Source organism: Berghia stephanieae, chromosome 11, assembly GCF_034508935.2.
Source record: "Berghia stephanieae isolate SIO BIC M18660-M18661 chromosome 11, UCSD_Bste_1.3, whole genome shotgun sequence".
NCBI lineage: Eukaryota > Metazoa > Mollusca > Gastropoda > Nudibranchia > Aeolidiidae > Berghia > Berghia stephanieae.
Window position 1 is genome coordinate 32,281,707 of NC_088370.1, and position 17,986 is coordinate 32,299,692.

The following is a 17,986-nucleotide window of genomic DNA, read 5'->3' on the forward strand; positions in this document are numbered from 1 at the left end:
TGTGCAATAATTTATCACCTAAATATAGTAATAGACCTACAGAGATGGACCCTACAATGCACTTGATTTGTGTAACGTACTCTTTCTGCATCTATCCACACTAGCTACCACTGTAGACACAACTCAAGACAACAATAGTGTGGTCAAATTTCTATTGCTATCTTATATTATTTCAAACTTCAACTACAGTATTATAGTATTATATCAAACATTTTTTAAAAGTATGTTATCTGTTATGTTTGTAGGCATACATTGTGTAGTGTGTAGTGTAGGCTAGCCAACTGCACACCCCTTTGAACCTTAAACAACCCGCGCGCTGACCTATGGCCTTGTCCGACCTCTGTCACGGCTTTCCCATTGTGGCGATGCTAAAAATAGTGCAGGCTGGTTGGCGAAGAGGGTTATTCTCAGATGACGTCACAAAATGGTCCAACCTGGTGCAAAAAAAAAACATACTCGCGTCCCGGGACAGTCCTGTCGTAGTGCGGTAGGGGCCTAACAATCTAGCAGAATGACCCATTCCAAAAATTCTTTTACACGCCCAAAGGATTTCTTCCTCAATATTGTCACATGATTCAGGCAGCGGGATTTAGAGAGCCCAGTGAAATCGTAAAAAATGCCCTTTATAATTATTTTTTTTTTTATTGCCATCAGATTGAGCAGTTTCAACATTGAAATAAAGAATTTATAACAATGGGATTTGGAATTTCGGGCTACCCAAAAATACCCGATGCCCGATACCAAGTTGCCTGAAATGGGACGTTGAGTCGTAAAATACAGCCGTAAAACCCAGAAAACCCTATTTTCGGCAAACTCTTTCCTGACGACGGTTCAGTGCGTGTGGAATCAACATCGTTGCTGCATTCCGGGCGCAGTTTCTCTTTATGACTTAGATGCTAATTTGTGATCAACTTGAGTTCAGAAATGGTGAAAAATAATGTTAACATCTATAGTCAACACATTAAAAAAACTTTTACGGCGTACAATGACTTTTTGGGAGCTGAGGGAACGAATTAGAAGACTCCAACTTGGGCTTGGGACTTAAGACTTAGGCCGCTTAGGATTAGGATTAGAATTAGACAGGAGCGGGGGCGGGACTTTACTTTATTGAAAGAAGAAGATGCATTTACGAAAAATGTTACGTCTTTCATTCGTCTTCGTAATTATTTCTAGTAATGTTTGAGTTCCCAATACGCCTCTGATCGTCTGAAACTGAAACCTTTCTCCTTCGCCCTACTACACACCTCCATATAAAATTAAGACAATGGTATTGATTAAATAAACGAACACACCAACACTTCCTTAGTTTCACAGCACTTTTATTATATTACTTAATATTTTAGCCATGATGGACTTTCAATTAGTTGCAACACCAATAAATATTACTATTTAGTATGTTTTCTTTTTATAATTATAAGTATAAGTGGTGTGATTTTTCTAATTTCAAAACAATTTGATGTCAATTGTGGTTTAGGACTCCGGTCGACGCCATTATTATTTACTGTGTTTCCCATCAGTTTCGATATTGCAAGTGAATGCAAACATTATGTTTTATCAGGTTATAGTATCTTAAGTTAGGGTTGACGTCTCTCCGAGATAATGGCAAAATAAAATCCCCTCTTTAGGTGCGCTGTGAAACTACGGAAGTCCTTCAAAAAAAAATAATAATAACCTACAAAAACTCACAGATAAGTCTCAGCATAGGGCGTGACAGTGTCGGTGGAGAGTATCATAAGCGTCTGTCGAAAGCCGTCAACTTTAAGAGTCTCTATTTAGCTGACGAGTGTTGCCCTTTGAGTCAAAGAGCTAGTCTGAAGACAGTGAAAGCTGTTGAATGCCAACCATAATTTCTATGGCTCCATTAAGTCTATCCGTTTACCAGATCATCGCACTAGTCTTGTCATTGTGATCCAAATATAGGCATTTGGAATTATTTTTTGCAATTCGTGATCATCTACGTTCTTCTCATCATCTAGGTCGTCGTCATCATCATCATCATCATCATCATCATCATCATCATCATCACATCCTCCTCCTCCTTCTTTTTCTTTTTCTTCTTCTTCTTCTTCTTCTTCTTCTTCTTCTTCTTCTTCTTCTTCTTCTTCTTCTTCTTCTTCTTCTTCTTCTTCTTCTTCTTCTTCTTCTTCTTCTTCTTCTTCTTCTTCTTTCTTCTTCTTCTTCTTTTCTTCTTCTCTTCTTCTTCTTCTTCTTCTTCTTCTTCTCTTCTTCTTCTTCTTCTTCTTCTTCTTCTTTTCTTCTTCTTCTTCTTTCTTCTTCTTCTTCTTCTTCTTCTTCTTCTTCTCTTCTTCTTCTCTTCCTTCTTTTCTTTTTCTTCAATAAATCAATAAACATAGTGATGAAAGTGGATAGCATGGTTCTTTACTGATAGTGAAGGTCTATACTATGATGTAAGTTGTAAGTCTTAATATTGTTAATAAACAAAACACCAGAAGGTAAGCCATTCCATAAATAGAAATAACATGTGAAAAATAAAAAAAATAAAAATAAGGATGATTATGAAAATCAGATTATTAAAAATATCAAAAACTAATTTTGATAATTATTTTTTGTCCTTCAGAGACAGAAACATGCATAGAAGAACACAAAATACCCAGGCAACCAATCAGCCCAGGCCATTTGCTAGCACAAGTTCCGGTGAGAAACCAACTCGTGATTCGTTCGAAAGGAATGCAAGTGTTCATAAAACCTCAGATCCATCAGAACTGTCTGCATCAACATCAATCACAAATGTTCCAATGCAGAATGTGTCCAACAACAACAATGGTTCAAATATATTGACAAAATCAAATACATTATTATCATCAGATTTGCCGCAACAGAGAGCAAAGGGTGTAAGATTTTCACCAGTATTGAATAAAGTTCCAGCTACTGAATCCACAGTCAGTGAAAAATTCATTCCTGAACCAGCTCCTAGACAAAAACAAATTATTCGAAAGGCCAATTTGCAAACATATGGTGAGCAGAGTGGTGCGTCTATTAGCCACAAAGAAAAAAAGGCAAATACTGAGGATCAAGATGTTCGTCTTCCTGAATATGAGCAAGCATCTCCATCCCTTTTTCCATTTGCTGACATAGAAATTGAAACACCAGATGACAAATCAAATGTGAAAACGGCTGATAAAATTGATGGAAATGCCTCAAAAAATCAACCCCAGTCTATTTTGAAAAAGAAAGAGAAGACGAAAGGTAAAGGCAAGGAAACTGTGCAAGTTATCCCAGCTCCTCCACCACCACCACCACCACCTCCACCTGCTGTAGCTCCTCCCCCTCCTCCCCCTGCTGTGGAAGGTGTAGGAACGGATGAAACCGCCAGTGGATTGGATAATGGACCTTCCCCTTTTCTCAAAGGCTTGCTGTACGATCAAGAAGATTTCAAAAGTGCAAACCGTTTCACAAATGTGGATCTCTTAAATAAGAAAAGACAACTGAAGCGAGTTGATGTTAGGGACACACAACATGACGGTAAGAACAACTCCCCCCCCCCCCCCCCCCCCCAAATATGTGATCTTTTGTCTAAAAAAAAATATGACAATATGTCAGGATGTTTTAGATTTTAACAAATTGAATTTATAGGAAAGAAAAATCTGAAGCTTGGGTTAAGCTTTTATAATAATAATAATAATGATAATAATAAATAATAATAATAATAATAATAATAATAATAATAATAATAATAATAATAATAATAATAATAATAATAAAAATAATAATAATAATAATAATAATAATCACAGAGAATGAATATTGTCACAAAACAATGATTCACCTTTATTTTTCAAAATGTTAAATGAAACCCCAGAAGTCCACACACACTACTAACATTATCATCATCTCATCAAGATCGCATAAGATACGTAATATCATCATATTCTCATGTATTTTTGATCACCTTTCATATATAAGAAAACTCATTTAATTAAACTTCAACTTTCTATTCATGTCATCTTTAACATCTCATCATTTGTTCTTATTAAAAAGTAACTAGTAAATTCTGCGGCCCCTTATATATCACATATTTTATTTTATAAATTTAGTCGAGTAAGCTTTTTAGCGCTCATCAGACCATGACAAATATAATTTTTTACACTGATGGAAACTAAAATTAAAAATTTCTAGCTATTTTAAGTTTGGTTTGAAATCCGTTAAAAAAAAAAATTTCTAGGTAAGAGTAGTCTGAAGCCTGTAAAGACACCACAATTCTCACAACATTTTATTTTATTTGCTTTCAACGTTCATTTGTTTATTATTTTTGCTGACTAAGGGTTTATTACCCAAAACATTCATTATCTGGGCTATTCCCATTTGAAGCCTTTTCATTTATTGTCACCTTTTCCTTCGTAGTTTTGAGTTTTGAGATGATGGGACACCAATAATTCGCATGAAGTGTCAAAACTTTCTTATTTAAGATATTAAACAAAACTGAATATAACAACTTCAAAAAAGAACAAAATACCAAACACAGAACGTTTCAGGCTCGAAACCCTTCTTCAGCCAACAACAGAAAAACAATAAAGACATAAATACATAACTAAATTCCAGATATACTATAGAGATATTTTGTAGGTCTTCTCTGTATAAAAATCTATTGTTTTTTGTTGTTGGCTGAAGAAGGATTTTGAGCCAACAACAGAAAAACAATACAGACATAAATACATTACTAAAAAAGAACCCTAGTTAGATGGCAGAGAAATATTTGGCATATCCTTTCATATAGAAAATATCTTTTCTCTTCAAATTTTCTCTGTCGTCTTTCTGGTTTTTAATTAATGTGTTTATGTTTTGTTTTTAAATGTTTTTGTTGTTGGTTCATTGTTTGGTGTTTTTTGTTTGTTTTTGAAGCTGTTATACTCTGTTGTGTTTATTGCTTATTAATCCCAAGCTTTGACCTCATTCCAAAAAGTATTAAACTGTGATAAAAGACCGCTTACTTACTTACTTACTTACTTTTCTTATCCAAACTCGAACCCAGGACCTTCCGATCCAAAAGCGAGTGTCATACCACTAGACCACATAGCCGCACATAGCAGTAGATGAGTCTACTAACAAATACAAAGATCTGATTTGTGACTTTAGTTGATGATCAATGAGGTGATGCAGAAGCTGTTGCCCCAATCTTCCCAATACATTTCCTTTCCTGATCACCAAAACCACAAGATGTATGATGTCAACAGGAATCATCCATGTCCAAGTGAGCAAATTGGGGGTTAATAATCTTGCCCAAGGAAAAAAAGAAAGTGCCTGGAGTGACGCTCGAACCTGGGACCTTCCGGGTCACAGTGCAATGCCTTAACCACTCGACCACTTTGGCCCCCATTGATCATTAATCTAAAGCTTAAAAACTTTTAAAATTTAATTTTACACAATTATAAGTCATAAAAAAATCCCGAAATACATAACAGTAAACCCCTTTTATTTCCCCAGTGTCTGTTGGATGTAAAGAGCTTTATGAGGGAGAGTATGACAAGATAAATTTGGAGCTACCAGAGTTCATTCCCCTGCATCTGTTGCTGGTGAGATTAAACAATTTTTAAACAGGGATGCCCATTTTCCATCGGTTTACCAGCTTTTCAAAATCTTCTGTCTGACCTTGGTCAGTATTGAATTTTTAAAAATTGAGCTTTTATATAGCGCAATATCTACTAAATGTGCTCAACGCACTTTACAAGGGGTCCCTGGCCAACAGCAACATTTAACATTTAGGACGGGACATGATACCCGCTACACTGTTAACGGCCAGGTACTCATATTACACCTGAGTACGGTGAGAGAATGTGAGTCAAGAGTCTTCTCTAAGGACTCAACTATGCGCTGAGCGAGGCCCGAACCCAGGACTTTCCGGTCCGAAAGCGAGTGTCATACCACTATACCACATAGCCGCACAAGATAAAGATGAAAGCATTGGTTGTGCAAAGGCTAGATGGACATGTATTCTATTCTGTGATTTAAGGGTGATAGCATTTGATGGGGAGAAGCTTTGCACCATTTTCATATACTTAAGAAATATGGTTTTTATTTAGAAAAGGACTGCTTGTTACTCTCTCTTACCATATTCGATTCCCAATTCACACCAACACAAAATAGATTTTTATCACTCAGACACATAGCAGTAATTTGCTAACAAATTTCAAAACATACTACAATACAGTTATTTTTTAATTATGAGTACAAAAATTTGAATTAGAAAATGTTGTGTACGTAAAATAGCGTTTATATGTGTAAGGAGAGGGTTAAAGTTTGTTCTTATCTAATTTTAACTAGTGTAGGATGTCATGTGATGTTGTTATTCTCGAACCCCCAGACCTTTGAGCTTGTACTCTTTGGTTCATTGCCACATGGAAGTAAGTGGAGTTTTTTCTCCAGTTACCCCGTTGTGCTGAACGGAATGTTTTCTGTAATGGTGTATAAAGTTGATTGGTCTTTAAGTTTTTTTCTTTAGGGTGGTTATCAAATAGTTGGCATACAGGTAAGGAAAGGGTGCCTTTCACAGGGACACTTACTTACTTACTTACTTATCCAAACCAGCGACCACCTGAGCTTTAGCCCTTCGGTCTTGTGCCATGACGTAGAAGTTAGACGTCTTTTGTAGTTGTTTCAGGTGACTATAAAGTGTGTTACTGATGCTTGGATTTGGTGGGAGGAATGTGCATCTCAGGTCTTCAAGAGGTTGACATTCAAGCAAGTTACACAGGGACACAAAAGTACAGATAGGACATGCTCCCATTGTCACCATGCGGTCAATAACGTAACGTCAATAGCTTGACACAATACTGTATCGTAACGATTGATGATTATCACGATGATAATGATGATGATGATGATGATGATGATGATGATGATGATGATGATAATAGTGACGATAGTCATAGCATTCTTATACAATTTTATAGGTATGCAGACTCCCTAGTGTCATCAAAATGTAGTATAGTCTTTCAGAGCCATTCAGCACATGGAACCGGAGTTTATCCGTTTCTATAGCGTGAAACAGACAATAACCATTGCTTGCTTTCCTTTGGATAGGACACTAGTCTATTGCAAAGTACTTTCCACCAAATCTAACAGACTCAGCTACCCAACCACTGCCGGGTGGACAGGTGGATCAGAAAAAATCTCGACTGCACCCGGGATTGCTTTTGGTCTCTTTACGTGTGAAGCGAGTGTTCTACCAACTGAGCTATCGGGATATGGGCATAGTTTGTTATTAAAATTTGTCGTTGATGAAATAGGAGGTTATCATTTATATATATTTCTGTTTGTTTTGTTTGTTTGTTTTACGATATCTTTAAGAATTTGAAATGCCTTGTCACTGGAATTATGTAAATCATGACAAAAATGCTAATTTGTCAATATTATTCAAGGCCATTTTTATTCAATCTAATTAATTTTTTTCTTTAAAAAAAATACATTTGAGAATTTTTTCAATGCTACTTGTGTACATCCTGAAGTTTTCTCCACGTGTAAATAGTTGCTGATCGCAGTTGGAAATCAACAGATACTGGTCTTTTATTTCATTTTTCTTCTCCTTCTTCTTCTTCTTCTTCTTCTTCTTCTTCTTCTTCTTCTTCTTCTTCTTCTTCTTCTTCTTCTTCTTCTTCTTCTTCTTCTTCTTCTTCTTCTTCTTCTTCTTCTTCTTCTTCTTCTCTTCTCTTCTTCTTCTTCTTCCTCCTTCCTCCCTCTCCTCTCCTCTCCTCTTCTATCTTTTTCTCTTTTTTTTTTTCTTTCTTTCTCTTTTCTTCTTTCTCTTCTTCTTTTCTCTTTCTTTTTGTTTGAGGATAATCACATAATTTTCATTTTTTTTTCTCTCTCTCTCTCTCTCTCTTTTAAAAAAATATTTTGCTCATTTACTACACAGCAAAATGTTATATTACAAAATTTAATGGCTGACTTAACGTCGTTGAATTTGAATGGCCGTGACCTGTTGACAGATGTGACCTTTGCCCTTATACTTGGACGGCCCAAGGGATCGGCCAAGGGCCATACGTTTCCAAATATGAGGACGATTTTCATTGCAGGTGACATGCGTTTGACTTTAAACTTATTATATGTTTAAGTAATAATCATTTCTAGAGTTTGTCTGGGTAAAAAAAAAATTTCGGTGATACTCAAACTCATTTAATTTCTTTGTTTTATCCATACATAATGATGACGACAATGATGATGATGATGATGATGATGATGATGATGATGATGATGACGATGGTGATGACAAAGAAAATGATGATGATGATGATGATGATGGTTATGACGATGATGACGACAAAGACAATGATGAAGATGGTGTTAAAGATGATGATGACGATGATGATGATGATGATGACAAAGACAATGATGATGATGATGATGATGATGATGATGATGATGATGATGATGATGATGGTTATGATGATGATGATGATGACAAAGACAATGATGAAGTTGGTGTTAAAGATGCTGATGACGACGATGATGACGATGATGATGATGACAAAGACGATGATGATGATGATGATGATGATGATGATGATGATGATGATGATGATGATGATGATGATGATGATGATGGTTATGACGATGATGATGACAAAGACAATGATGATGATGATGATGATGATGATGATGATGATGATGATGATGGTGATGACGATGATGACGACAAAGACAATGATGATGGTGGTGTTAAAGATGATGATGATGAGGATGATGATGATGATAATGATAAAAATAATGACAATGATGATGATGGTTATCACGACAATAATCTGATTTATTTATTAATATTTTCTCTCCTTCTAAGGTTGTCCCAACATAACCGACCAAGGCATCGTCTGGCTATCGGAATTGTTCCCACTCATTCATATGGTAAAAATACATTTTTTACGGTACTTTATTATTTATTATGATTACCTGAGTATGGTGAGAGAATGTGATTAATAGCCTTTTTCAAGAACTCAACTATGCGGCGAGCGAGGCTCGAACCCAGGATCTTCCGATCTGAAAGCGAGTGTCATACCACGAGACCACATTATATTTATATTTGCTACAGTGATAAATGTGTCGATTCTGATATTATTTTTTTCTTTATTGTTTATTTATTTATTTATTATTTGTGCAGCTATGTGGTCTAGTGGTATTACACTCGCTTTCGGATCGGAAGATCCTGGGTTCAAGTCTTGCTCGGCGCAAAGTTGTGTCCTTGGAAAAGGCTTTGTACTCACATTCTCTCACCATACTCAGATGTAAAATGAGTACCTGGCCGTTAACAGCGTTGTCTCTGTCCGAAAAGATTGTAATATTGCCTAACAGGTTTCATGTCCCGTCCTCCATGTTAAGTGTTGCTGTTGGCCAGGGTCCCTTGTAAAGCGCTTTGAGCACGTTTAGTGGATATTGCACTCTATATATATATTTATATAGATTTATATATATATATATATATATTTATTTTTTTTTTTTCATTTCAGGTTGAGATCAATGGGTGTAAGAAGGTGACTGAAAGAGGATTTCACAACCTGTCCTCAGCTTGGAAATTTCATCTGCATGGCATGCGACGCTGCTTTGATTCCAAATTCCATTAGTGAGATTTTTTATACTTTTTTGGAGAATAATGGGAAATAGTAGTTAGTTGTAGTAGTAGTAGTAGTAGTAGTAGTAGTAGTGGTAGTAGTGGTAGTAGTAGTAGTAGTAGTAGTAGTAGTGTAGTATGTAGTAGTAGTAGTAGTAGTAGTAGTAGTAGTAGTAGTAGTAGTAGTAGTAGTAGTGTAGTAGTTAGTAGTAGTAGTTAGTAGTAGTAGTTTGTAGTGTAGTAGTGTAGTAGTAGTAGTAGTAGTAGTAGTAGTAGTAGTAGTAGTAGTAGTAGTTAGTAGTAGTGTAGTAGTAGTAGTAGTAGTAGTAGTATAGTAGTAGTAGTAGTAGTATGTAGTAGTAGTAGTAGTAGTAGTAGTAGTAGTAGTAGTAGTAGTTGTATAGTAGTAGTAGATAGTAGTAGTAAGTAGTAGTAGTTAGTAGTAGTAGTAGTAGTAGTAGTAGTAGTAGTAGTAGTAGTAGTAGTAGTAGTAGTAGTAGTTTGTAGTAGTAGTAGGTAGTAGTTAGTAGTAGTAGTAGTAGTAGTAGTAGTAGTAGTAGTAGTAGTGTAGTAGTAGTAGTAGTTAGTTAGTAGTAGTGTAGTAGTAGTAGTAGTAGTATGTAGTAGTAGTAGTAGTAGTAGTAGTAGTAGTAGTAGTAGTAGTAGTAGTAGTAGTAGTAGTAGTAGTAGGAGAGGTAGTTTTTGAACTTGTGCTTGTTATATTATACAGTTGAAAATCCACGTAACCATCAAACCATCCACCTATTGTCAAGTGTCTAATAACTGATCTATCCATGTATCTATCCATCCATCCATCCATCCATCTATCCATCTATCCACATATCCATCTTTCCTCCCAGTCAACACTCAGATACCAGCTAAGGGCTCCATACAGTGGGCAGGGAACCCTATCATCACAGAAGGCAAAGATTACTACATCCAATATCATGGTAAGACTCCCTATTATTATTATTGTCATCTCTGTCTTGTAAGTAAGTAGCAAACTTCGCAGTCTGAATGACGCTTGCTGAGAATTGTGTGATTCAGTCATGGTCGATAAGTATAGCTGCTCTCTCCATCCATGTTGTTAATTGTTTCCATTGGTCGCGGTCCTGGGCCAGAGTTTTGAGGCTGTCAAGATCTTGTTGTGACTTTAGTACGGAGGGCACTGCAGTATTTCTTAGTTCTTCAGGGATTAATTGCGGCCTCATCTGAATCCAGACATTTCTGATATGTAGAGAGGTTCTGGTTCAGGGTGGTTACTATTGATGTTGTTGGTCTCCCTACATCTTTGTTGCCATGAAGGAAATATTCTGTCATTGCGGTTTGGGCTGGGATGTTATCTTCTCGACGTAAGATGTGACCAAATAGTCTCCATCGCTGTTCTTTTATTATTGTACTCAAGCGTTGGACCCTGGTTTTTTCATAGAGATCAGTATTTGTAATTGTCTCTGGCCAATAGATTCCGATTATGTGACGTAATTGTTTCGGGAGGTATGAATCGAGACTTTCTAATTTCTTTTTTGTGAGGCCCCAGGTTCCACAATTACATGTCAATATCGGAATAATCAGTGCCTCGTAAATCTGTATTCGTATATTCTCACTGATTATGTTATTTCTATTCTATAAATTTTGGAGTTGGTTGAATGCATTGTTCAGTCTCTGTCTTGTTCTTGGTAGAAAATGAATTATCAGATATTTTGGCCAAAATGGGATCTTGAGGGAACTCAAGATGGAAACCTTTATGAAGTTGGTGAAATCAAGTCAATTGTGCGGCTATTTGGTCTTGTGGTATGACTACTCGCTTTCGAATCGGAAGGTCCTGGATTCGAGCCTCGCTCAGTGCATAGTCCTTTGGAAAAAACTCTTTACTTACATTCTCTCACTCTACTCAGGTGTAAAATGAGTACCTGGCCGTCAACAGTGTTGTCTCGGTCGGAAAAATTGTAATATCGCCTGACAGGTGTCATGTCTTGTTCTACATATGTTGCACGTTGCTGTTGGTCAGGGACCCTTTGTAAAGCGGTTTGAGCCCATTTTAGTGGATATTGCGCAATATAAAAGCTCTATTTAAAAAAAATTTATTTATTTATTTTTTTATTTCAAGGTCCATGCAAAAGCCAACTGGCACAAGACGCACCTGAGCTTCAATAAAACAAGAGCTGCCAACTTGAAATATCAAAAAAATTCGTATTTTCCAAGGGAAAAACATGAAAAGATCTCAATAAATAGCATTTCAAATCAAATATTTTCCCTCAGCTGAACCAAAATATTCTCCAAAGTCCTAAATACCGTTTCTAAGCAACCAAACTCTCCTTTACAACAAGATTTATTGAATCAAAAACGTCTGTGCAGTTCTCTAAATGTAGCCAAAAAATCGAACTTCTACAAATTTTTCCTAGCAGTAGGCAGGTCTGATAAAAGTGACCCAATCAAACTTTTAGATAGATTGGACCAGGTCACAATCTTTAGACTGCGATCAGGACCCAATCTCCTGAAACACCACATGCACAAGATTTTCAAAATAGGAGAAACAGGCATATGTGATTGTTGATGAAGGAGAAGAAGAAGACGCCCACCGTATGCTGCTGACCTGCCCAAAGTATGAATAACAATGTGAAATTGAATGGAGTATACGAAAACAGATGAAATGGACGTTTCAGGTTTCCCCTTTATCATCAACAAAACAGGATGAATGAAACACTACAGACGAATGAGATAATGTGGTAGTGGCGTTGTTAAGATGAATAAACAAAAACATTGATGTGTCAACATTTACATTGCTCAAAGTATGAACAGCAGAGTAGTTATTCAGAGCCATTCGGCCAATGGAGCCGGAGTTTATTCTGGTTTCCATAGCGTGAAATGGACAATAGCAATTGCTTGCTGTCCTTTGGATAGGACACTAGTCTATCGGAAAGTACTTTCCACCAAAATCTAACAGACTCAGCTACCCATTCACGGCTGGGTGGACGGGGGGGGGGGGGGGGGGGGGTCAGAAAAAAATCTCGACCGCACCCGGGATCGATCTTGGTCCCTTTGCATGTGAATCGAGTGCTCTATCAACTGAGCTATGCAACAGCAAGAGAGGATTTTTGACCGGGTATCACACCACTGCAGACTGAACTGTATTGGTCCCTGACAGTCTGAGGAAAACACGTCTAAACCCTCTCCTTACCAACTATAGGAATATCGTAACGAATAAATTTTAAAAATGACAAAATAAAATTGAGCTTTATATAGCGCGATATCCACTAAATGTGCTCAAAGCGCTTTACAAGGGATCCCTGGTCAACAGCAAAATTTGACATGTAGGTCGGGACATGCCGCCTGTTAGGCAATATTACAATTTTTCGGACAAAGACAACGCTGTTAACGACCAGGTACTCATTTTACACCTGAGTATAGTGAGAGAAAGTGAGTAAAGAGCCTTTTCCATGGGCTCAACTATGCGCCGAGCGCGAGGCTCAAACTAACATTTTTCTTATTCCAATTTCTCTTGTATACCATAAAATTTAAAGGAAATGAACAGTGTGTTGTGGAGCATGTTTTGCTAAAGAAATTGTTTATCACAAAAACTTACTACTAATGTGTTTGAGTGATGACAAATATATTTTTGTGTTAGTTGGGTGTGAAGTTTTGGGGAAAATCCTGAAAATGGCTGGTAAGGAGAGAGTTAAGGAAGACTTCACAAAGTCTCAGATTTGAGAGTTTTTGCAGAGTTGAGAGTCATTTAAATCAATCGATATTTGAAAAAACGAGTTTTCTGGCAAAACTTTTCAATACTTGTACCAGAGAATGGTAATTAACTGGTTAATTTGGGAGTTTATAATTCTCCAGTTAAATAAAATAAAAAGGTTATTTTCCCTAATTCAAGATATCTCACTTGTACTTGTGCGGCTATGTGGTCTTGTGGTGTGACACTCACTTTTGGATCGGAAGGTCCTGAGTTCGAGCCTCGCTCAGCGTATAGTTGAGTCCTTGGAAAAGGCTCTTAACTCACATTCTCTCACCATACTCAGGTGTAAAATGAGTACCTGGCCAAGAACAACGGTGTCTCTGTCCGAAAAAATTATAATATCGCCTTACAGGCGTCATGTCTTGTCCTAAATGTTAAATGACGCTGTTGGACAGGGACCCCTTGTAAAGCGCTTTGAGAATGTTTTGTGGATATTGCGCTCTATAAAAGCTTAAATGTTTTTAAAAACTTAAAACTGACTGATTACATACGGATTGGAAGGTCCAGGGTCTGAGTCCTGCTCTGAGCGGCACATAGTTGAGTCCTTAGAAAAAACAGCTCTTTACTAACATTTTCTCACCAAAGTCAGGCATAAATTGATTATCTGGCTGTTAGCAGCGGTGTCTTTGTCTGAAAAAAAAATGTAATATCGCCTAACAGGCGCCATGTCTCGTCTTTATTGTTAAGTGTTGCTGTTTTCCAGGTATCCTCTGTAAAGTGCTTTAAGCATGTTTAGTGGATATTGCACTATATAAAAGAAACAAAAAAAAACCAAACCAGCTGTTATTTAGAGCAATATCCACTATAAGTGCTCAAAGCGCTTTACAAAGTGTCCATGGCCATCAGCAACACTTAACATGTAGGACATGGCATGATGCCTGTTAGGCGATATTACAATTTTTTCAGACAGAGACAATGCTGTTAACGGCCAGGTACTCATTTTACACCAGAGTGAGAGAATGTGAGTAAAGGGCCTTTTCCAAGGACTCAACTATGCGCAGAGTGATTCTCGAACACAGGAACTTTCCATCCAAAAGCGAGTGTCATACCACAAGACCACATAGCCGCACAAATATATAAATGCTCAAGTTATTATTTTTTTTTTTTAATTTCCAGGTGCCAGTTATGAGGACTTCTTTAAGTCCAATGACATGAAACTCCTCGTCATTCGAGACATGTTATTATCGCACAGAATTAGTCCTCTCATCAAGGGAGTGCAGGAAGGAAAAGAGAAAGAGAACCTTATCTTTACGTCAACACAGAACATGCCTATACCCACTTCTGGGGACACGCTCAATTTCAATATTTTGGAGACGGCCAATAACGAGGTTCTACTTTTATTTTTAATTATAGATTTTTCAAAACTAAGAACATTTTAGAATCGAAAATTTAACCTAAGAATTATCCAGTACAGCCGGATAGCGGATATAATGGCCGTCATACTTTGGGTCAATGTGGCTCAGCTTAAAAAGAGAACAAAATACCAAGCACAGATTGTTTTGGGCTCAAAACCTTTCTTCAGCCACAATAAACAATAAACAGATTTTTACATTTACTTCAACTCGGTATCTCTTTGACTGGATTTAATTTGATTTATTTACATTTTTATCAGTTTTATTCCTGGCTGAAGAAGAGCCTTGTCCTGAAACATTCCATGTTATTAATGGCTGAAGAAGAGCCTTGTCCTGAAACATTCCATGTTATTACTGGCTGAAGAAGAGCCTTGTCCTGAAACATTCCATGTTATCACTGGCTGAAGAAGGGACTTGTCCTGAAACATTCCATGTTATTACTGGCTGAAGAAGGGCCTTGTCTTGAAACATTCCATGTTATTACTGGCTGAAGAAGAGCCTTGTCCTGAAACATTCCATGTTATTACTGGCTGAAGAAGGGCCTTGTCCTGAAACATTCCATGTTATTACTGGCTGAAGAAGGGCCTTGTCTTGAAACATTCCATGTTATTACTGGCTGAAGAAGAGCCTTGTCCTGAAACATTCCATGTTATTACTGGCTGAAGAAGAGCCTTGTCCTGAAACATTCCATGTTATTACTGGCTGAAGAAGAGCCTTGTCCTGAAACATTCCATGTTATTACTGGCTGAAGAAGGGCCTTGTCCTGAAACATTCCATGTTATTACTGGCTGAAGAAGGGCCTTGTCTTGAAACATTCCATGTTATTACTGGCTGAAGAAGAGCCTTGTCCTGTAACATTCCATGTTATTACTGGCTGAAGAAGGGCCTTGTCCTGAAACATTCCATGTTATTACTGGCTGAAGAAGGGAGTTGTCCTGAGACATTCCATGTTATTACTGGCTGAAATAGAGCCTTGTCCTGAAACATTCGATGTTATTACTGGCTGAAGAAGAGTCTTGTCCTCAAACATTCCATGTTATCACTGGCTGAAGAAGGGCCTTGTCCTGAAACATTCCATGTTATTACTGGCTGAAGAAGGGCCTTGTCCTGAAACATTCCATGTTATTACTGGCTGAAGAAGGGCCTTGTCTTGAAAAATTCCATGTTATTACTGGCTGAAGAAGAGTCTTGTTCTGAAACATTCCATGTTATCACTGGCTGAAGAAGGGCCTTGTCCTGAAACATTCCATGTTATTACTGGCTGAAGAAGAGTCTTGTCCTGAAACATTCCATGTTATTACTGGCTGAAGAAGAGTCTTGTCCTGAAACATTCCATGTTATTACTGGCTGAAGAAGGGCCTTGTCCTGAAACATTCCATGTTATTACTGGCTGAAGAAGAGCCTTGTCCTGAAACATTCTATGTTATTACTGGCTGAAGAAGAGCCTTCACCTGAAACATTCCATGTTATTACTGGCTGAAGAAGGGCCTTGTCCTGAAACATTCCATGTTATTACTGGCTGAAGAAGGGCCTTGTCCTGAAACATTCTATGTTATTACTGGCTGAAGAAGAGCCTTGTCCTGAAACATTCCATTTTATTACTGGCTGAAGAAGAGCCTTGTCCTGAAACATTCCATGTTATTACTGGCTGAAATAGAGCCTTGTCCTGAAACATTCCATGTTATTACTGGCTGAAGAAGAGCCTTGTCCTGAAACATTCCATGTTATTACTGGCTGAAGAAGAGTCTTGTCCTGAAACATTCCATGTTATTACTGGCTGAAGAAGAGCCTTGTCCTGAAACATTCCATGTTATTACTGGCTGAAGAAGAGTCTTGTCCTGAAACATTCCATGTTATTACTGGCTGAAGAAGAGCCTTGTCCTGAAACATTCCATGTTATTACTGGCTGAAGAAGAGCCTTGTCCTGAAACATTCGATGTTATTACTGGCTGAAGAAGAGTCTTGTCCTCAAACATTCCATGTTATTACTGGCTAAAGAAGAGCCTTGTCCTGAAACATTCCATGTTATTACTGGCTGAAGAAGAGCCTTGTCCTGAAACATTCCATGTTATTACTGGCTGAAGAAGAGCCTTGTCCTGAAACATTCCATGTTATTACTGGCTGAAGAAGGGCCTTGTCCTGAAACATTCCATGTTATTACTGGCTGAAGAAGGGCCTTGTCCTGAAACATTCCATGCTATTACTGGCTGAAGAAGGGCCTTGTCTTGAAAAATTCCATGTTATTACTGGCTGAAGAAGAGTCTTGTCCTGAAACATTCCATGTTATCACTGGCTGAAGAAGGGCCTTGTCCTGAAACATTCCATGTTATTACTGGCTGAAGAAGAGTCTTGTCCTGAAACATTCCATGTTATTACTGGCTGAAGAAGAGTCTTGTCCTGAAACATTCCATGTTATTACTGGCTGAAGAAGGGCCTTGTCCTGAAACATTCCATGTTATTACTGGCTGAAGAAGAGCCTTGTCCTGAAACATTCTATGTTATTAATGGCTGAAGAAGAGCCTTCACCTGAAACATTCCATGTTATTACTGGCTGAAGAAGGGCCTTGTCCTGAAACATTCCATGTTATTACTAGCTGAAGAAGGGCCTTGTCCTGAGACATTCTATGTTATTACTGGCTGAAGAAGAGCCTTGTCCTGAAACATTCCATGTTATTACTGGCTGAAGAAGAGCCTTGTCCTGAAACATTCCATGTTATTACTGGCTGAAATAGAGCCTTGTCCTGAAACATTCCATGTTATTACTGGCTGAAGAAGAGCCTTGTCCTGAAACATTCCATGTTATTACTGGCTGAAGAAGAGCCTTGTCCTGAAACATTCCATGTTATTACTGGCTGAAGAAGAGCCTTGTCCTGAAACATTCCATTTTATTACTGGCTGAAGAAGAGTCTTGTCCTGAAACATTCCATGTTATTACTCGCTGAAGAAGAGCCTTGTCCTGAAACATTCCATGTTATTACTGGCTGAAAAAGGGCCTTGTCCTGAAACATTCCATGTTATTACTGGCTGAAGAAGAGCCTTGTCCTGAAACATGCCATGTTATTACTGGCTGAAGAAGGGCCTTGTCCTGAAACATTCCATGTTATTACTGGCTGAAGAAGAGTCTTGTCTTGAAACATTCCATGTTATTACTGGCTGAAGAAGAGCCTTGTCCTGAAACATTCCATGTTATTACTGGCTAAAGAAGAGCCTTGTCCTGAAACATTCCATGTTATTCCTGACTGAAGAATAGTCTTGTCCTGAAACATTCCATGTTATTACTGGCTGAAGAAGAGCCTTGTCCTGACGATTCCATGTTATTACTGGCTGAAGAAGGGCCTT

General features: G+C 37.7%; 1 protein-coding gene across 1 annotated transcript in view; it reads left to right on the forward strand.

Annotated features, from left to right (window-relative positions):
- The first annotated feature begins 810 nt into the window (after positions 1-810).
- The window catches only part of LOC144956274 (uncharacterized), a 130,388-nt gene continuing 113,212 nt past the window's right edge, over positions 811-17,986 (forward strand). The window contains exons 1-8 of the mRNA XM_078886738.1: positions 811-927; positions 2,579-3,483; positions 5,443-5,531; positions 7,871-8,030; positions 8,792-8,856; positions 9,456-9,568; positions 10,417-10,506; positions 14,412-14,623. Coding sequence (XP_078742864.1) covers positions 9,532-9,568; positions 10,417-10,506; positions 14,412-14,623 — 339 coding nt within the window. The 5' untranslated portion in view covers positions 811-927; positions 2,579-3,483; positions 5,443-5,531; ... (1 more) ...; positions 8,792-8,856; positions 9,456-9,531. The remainder of the gene's footprint in view (positions 928-2,578; positions 3,484-5,442; positions 5,532-7,870; positions 8,031-8,791; positions 8,857-9,455; positions 9,569-10,416; positions 10,507-14,411; positions 14,624-17,986) is intronic.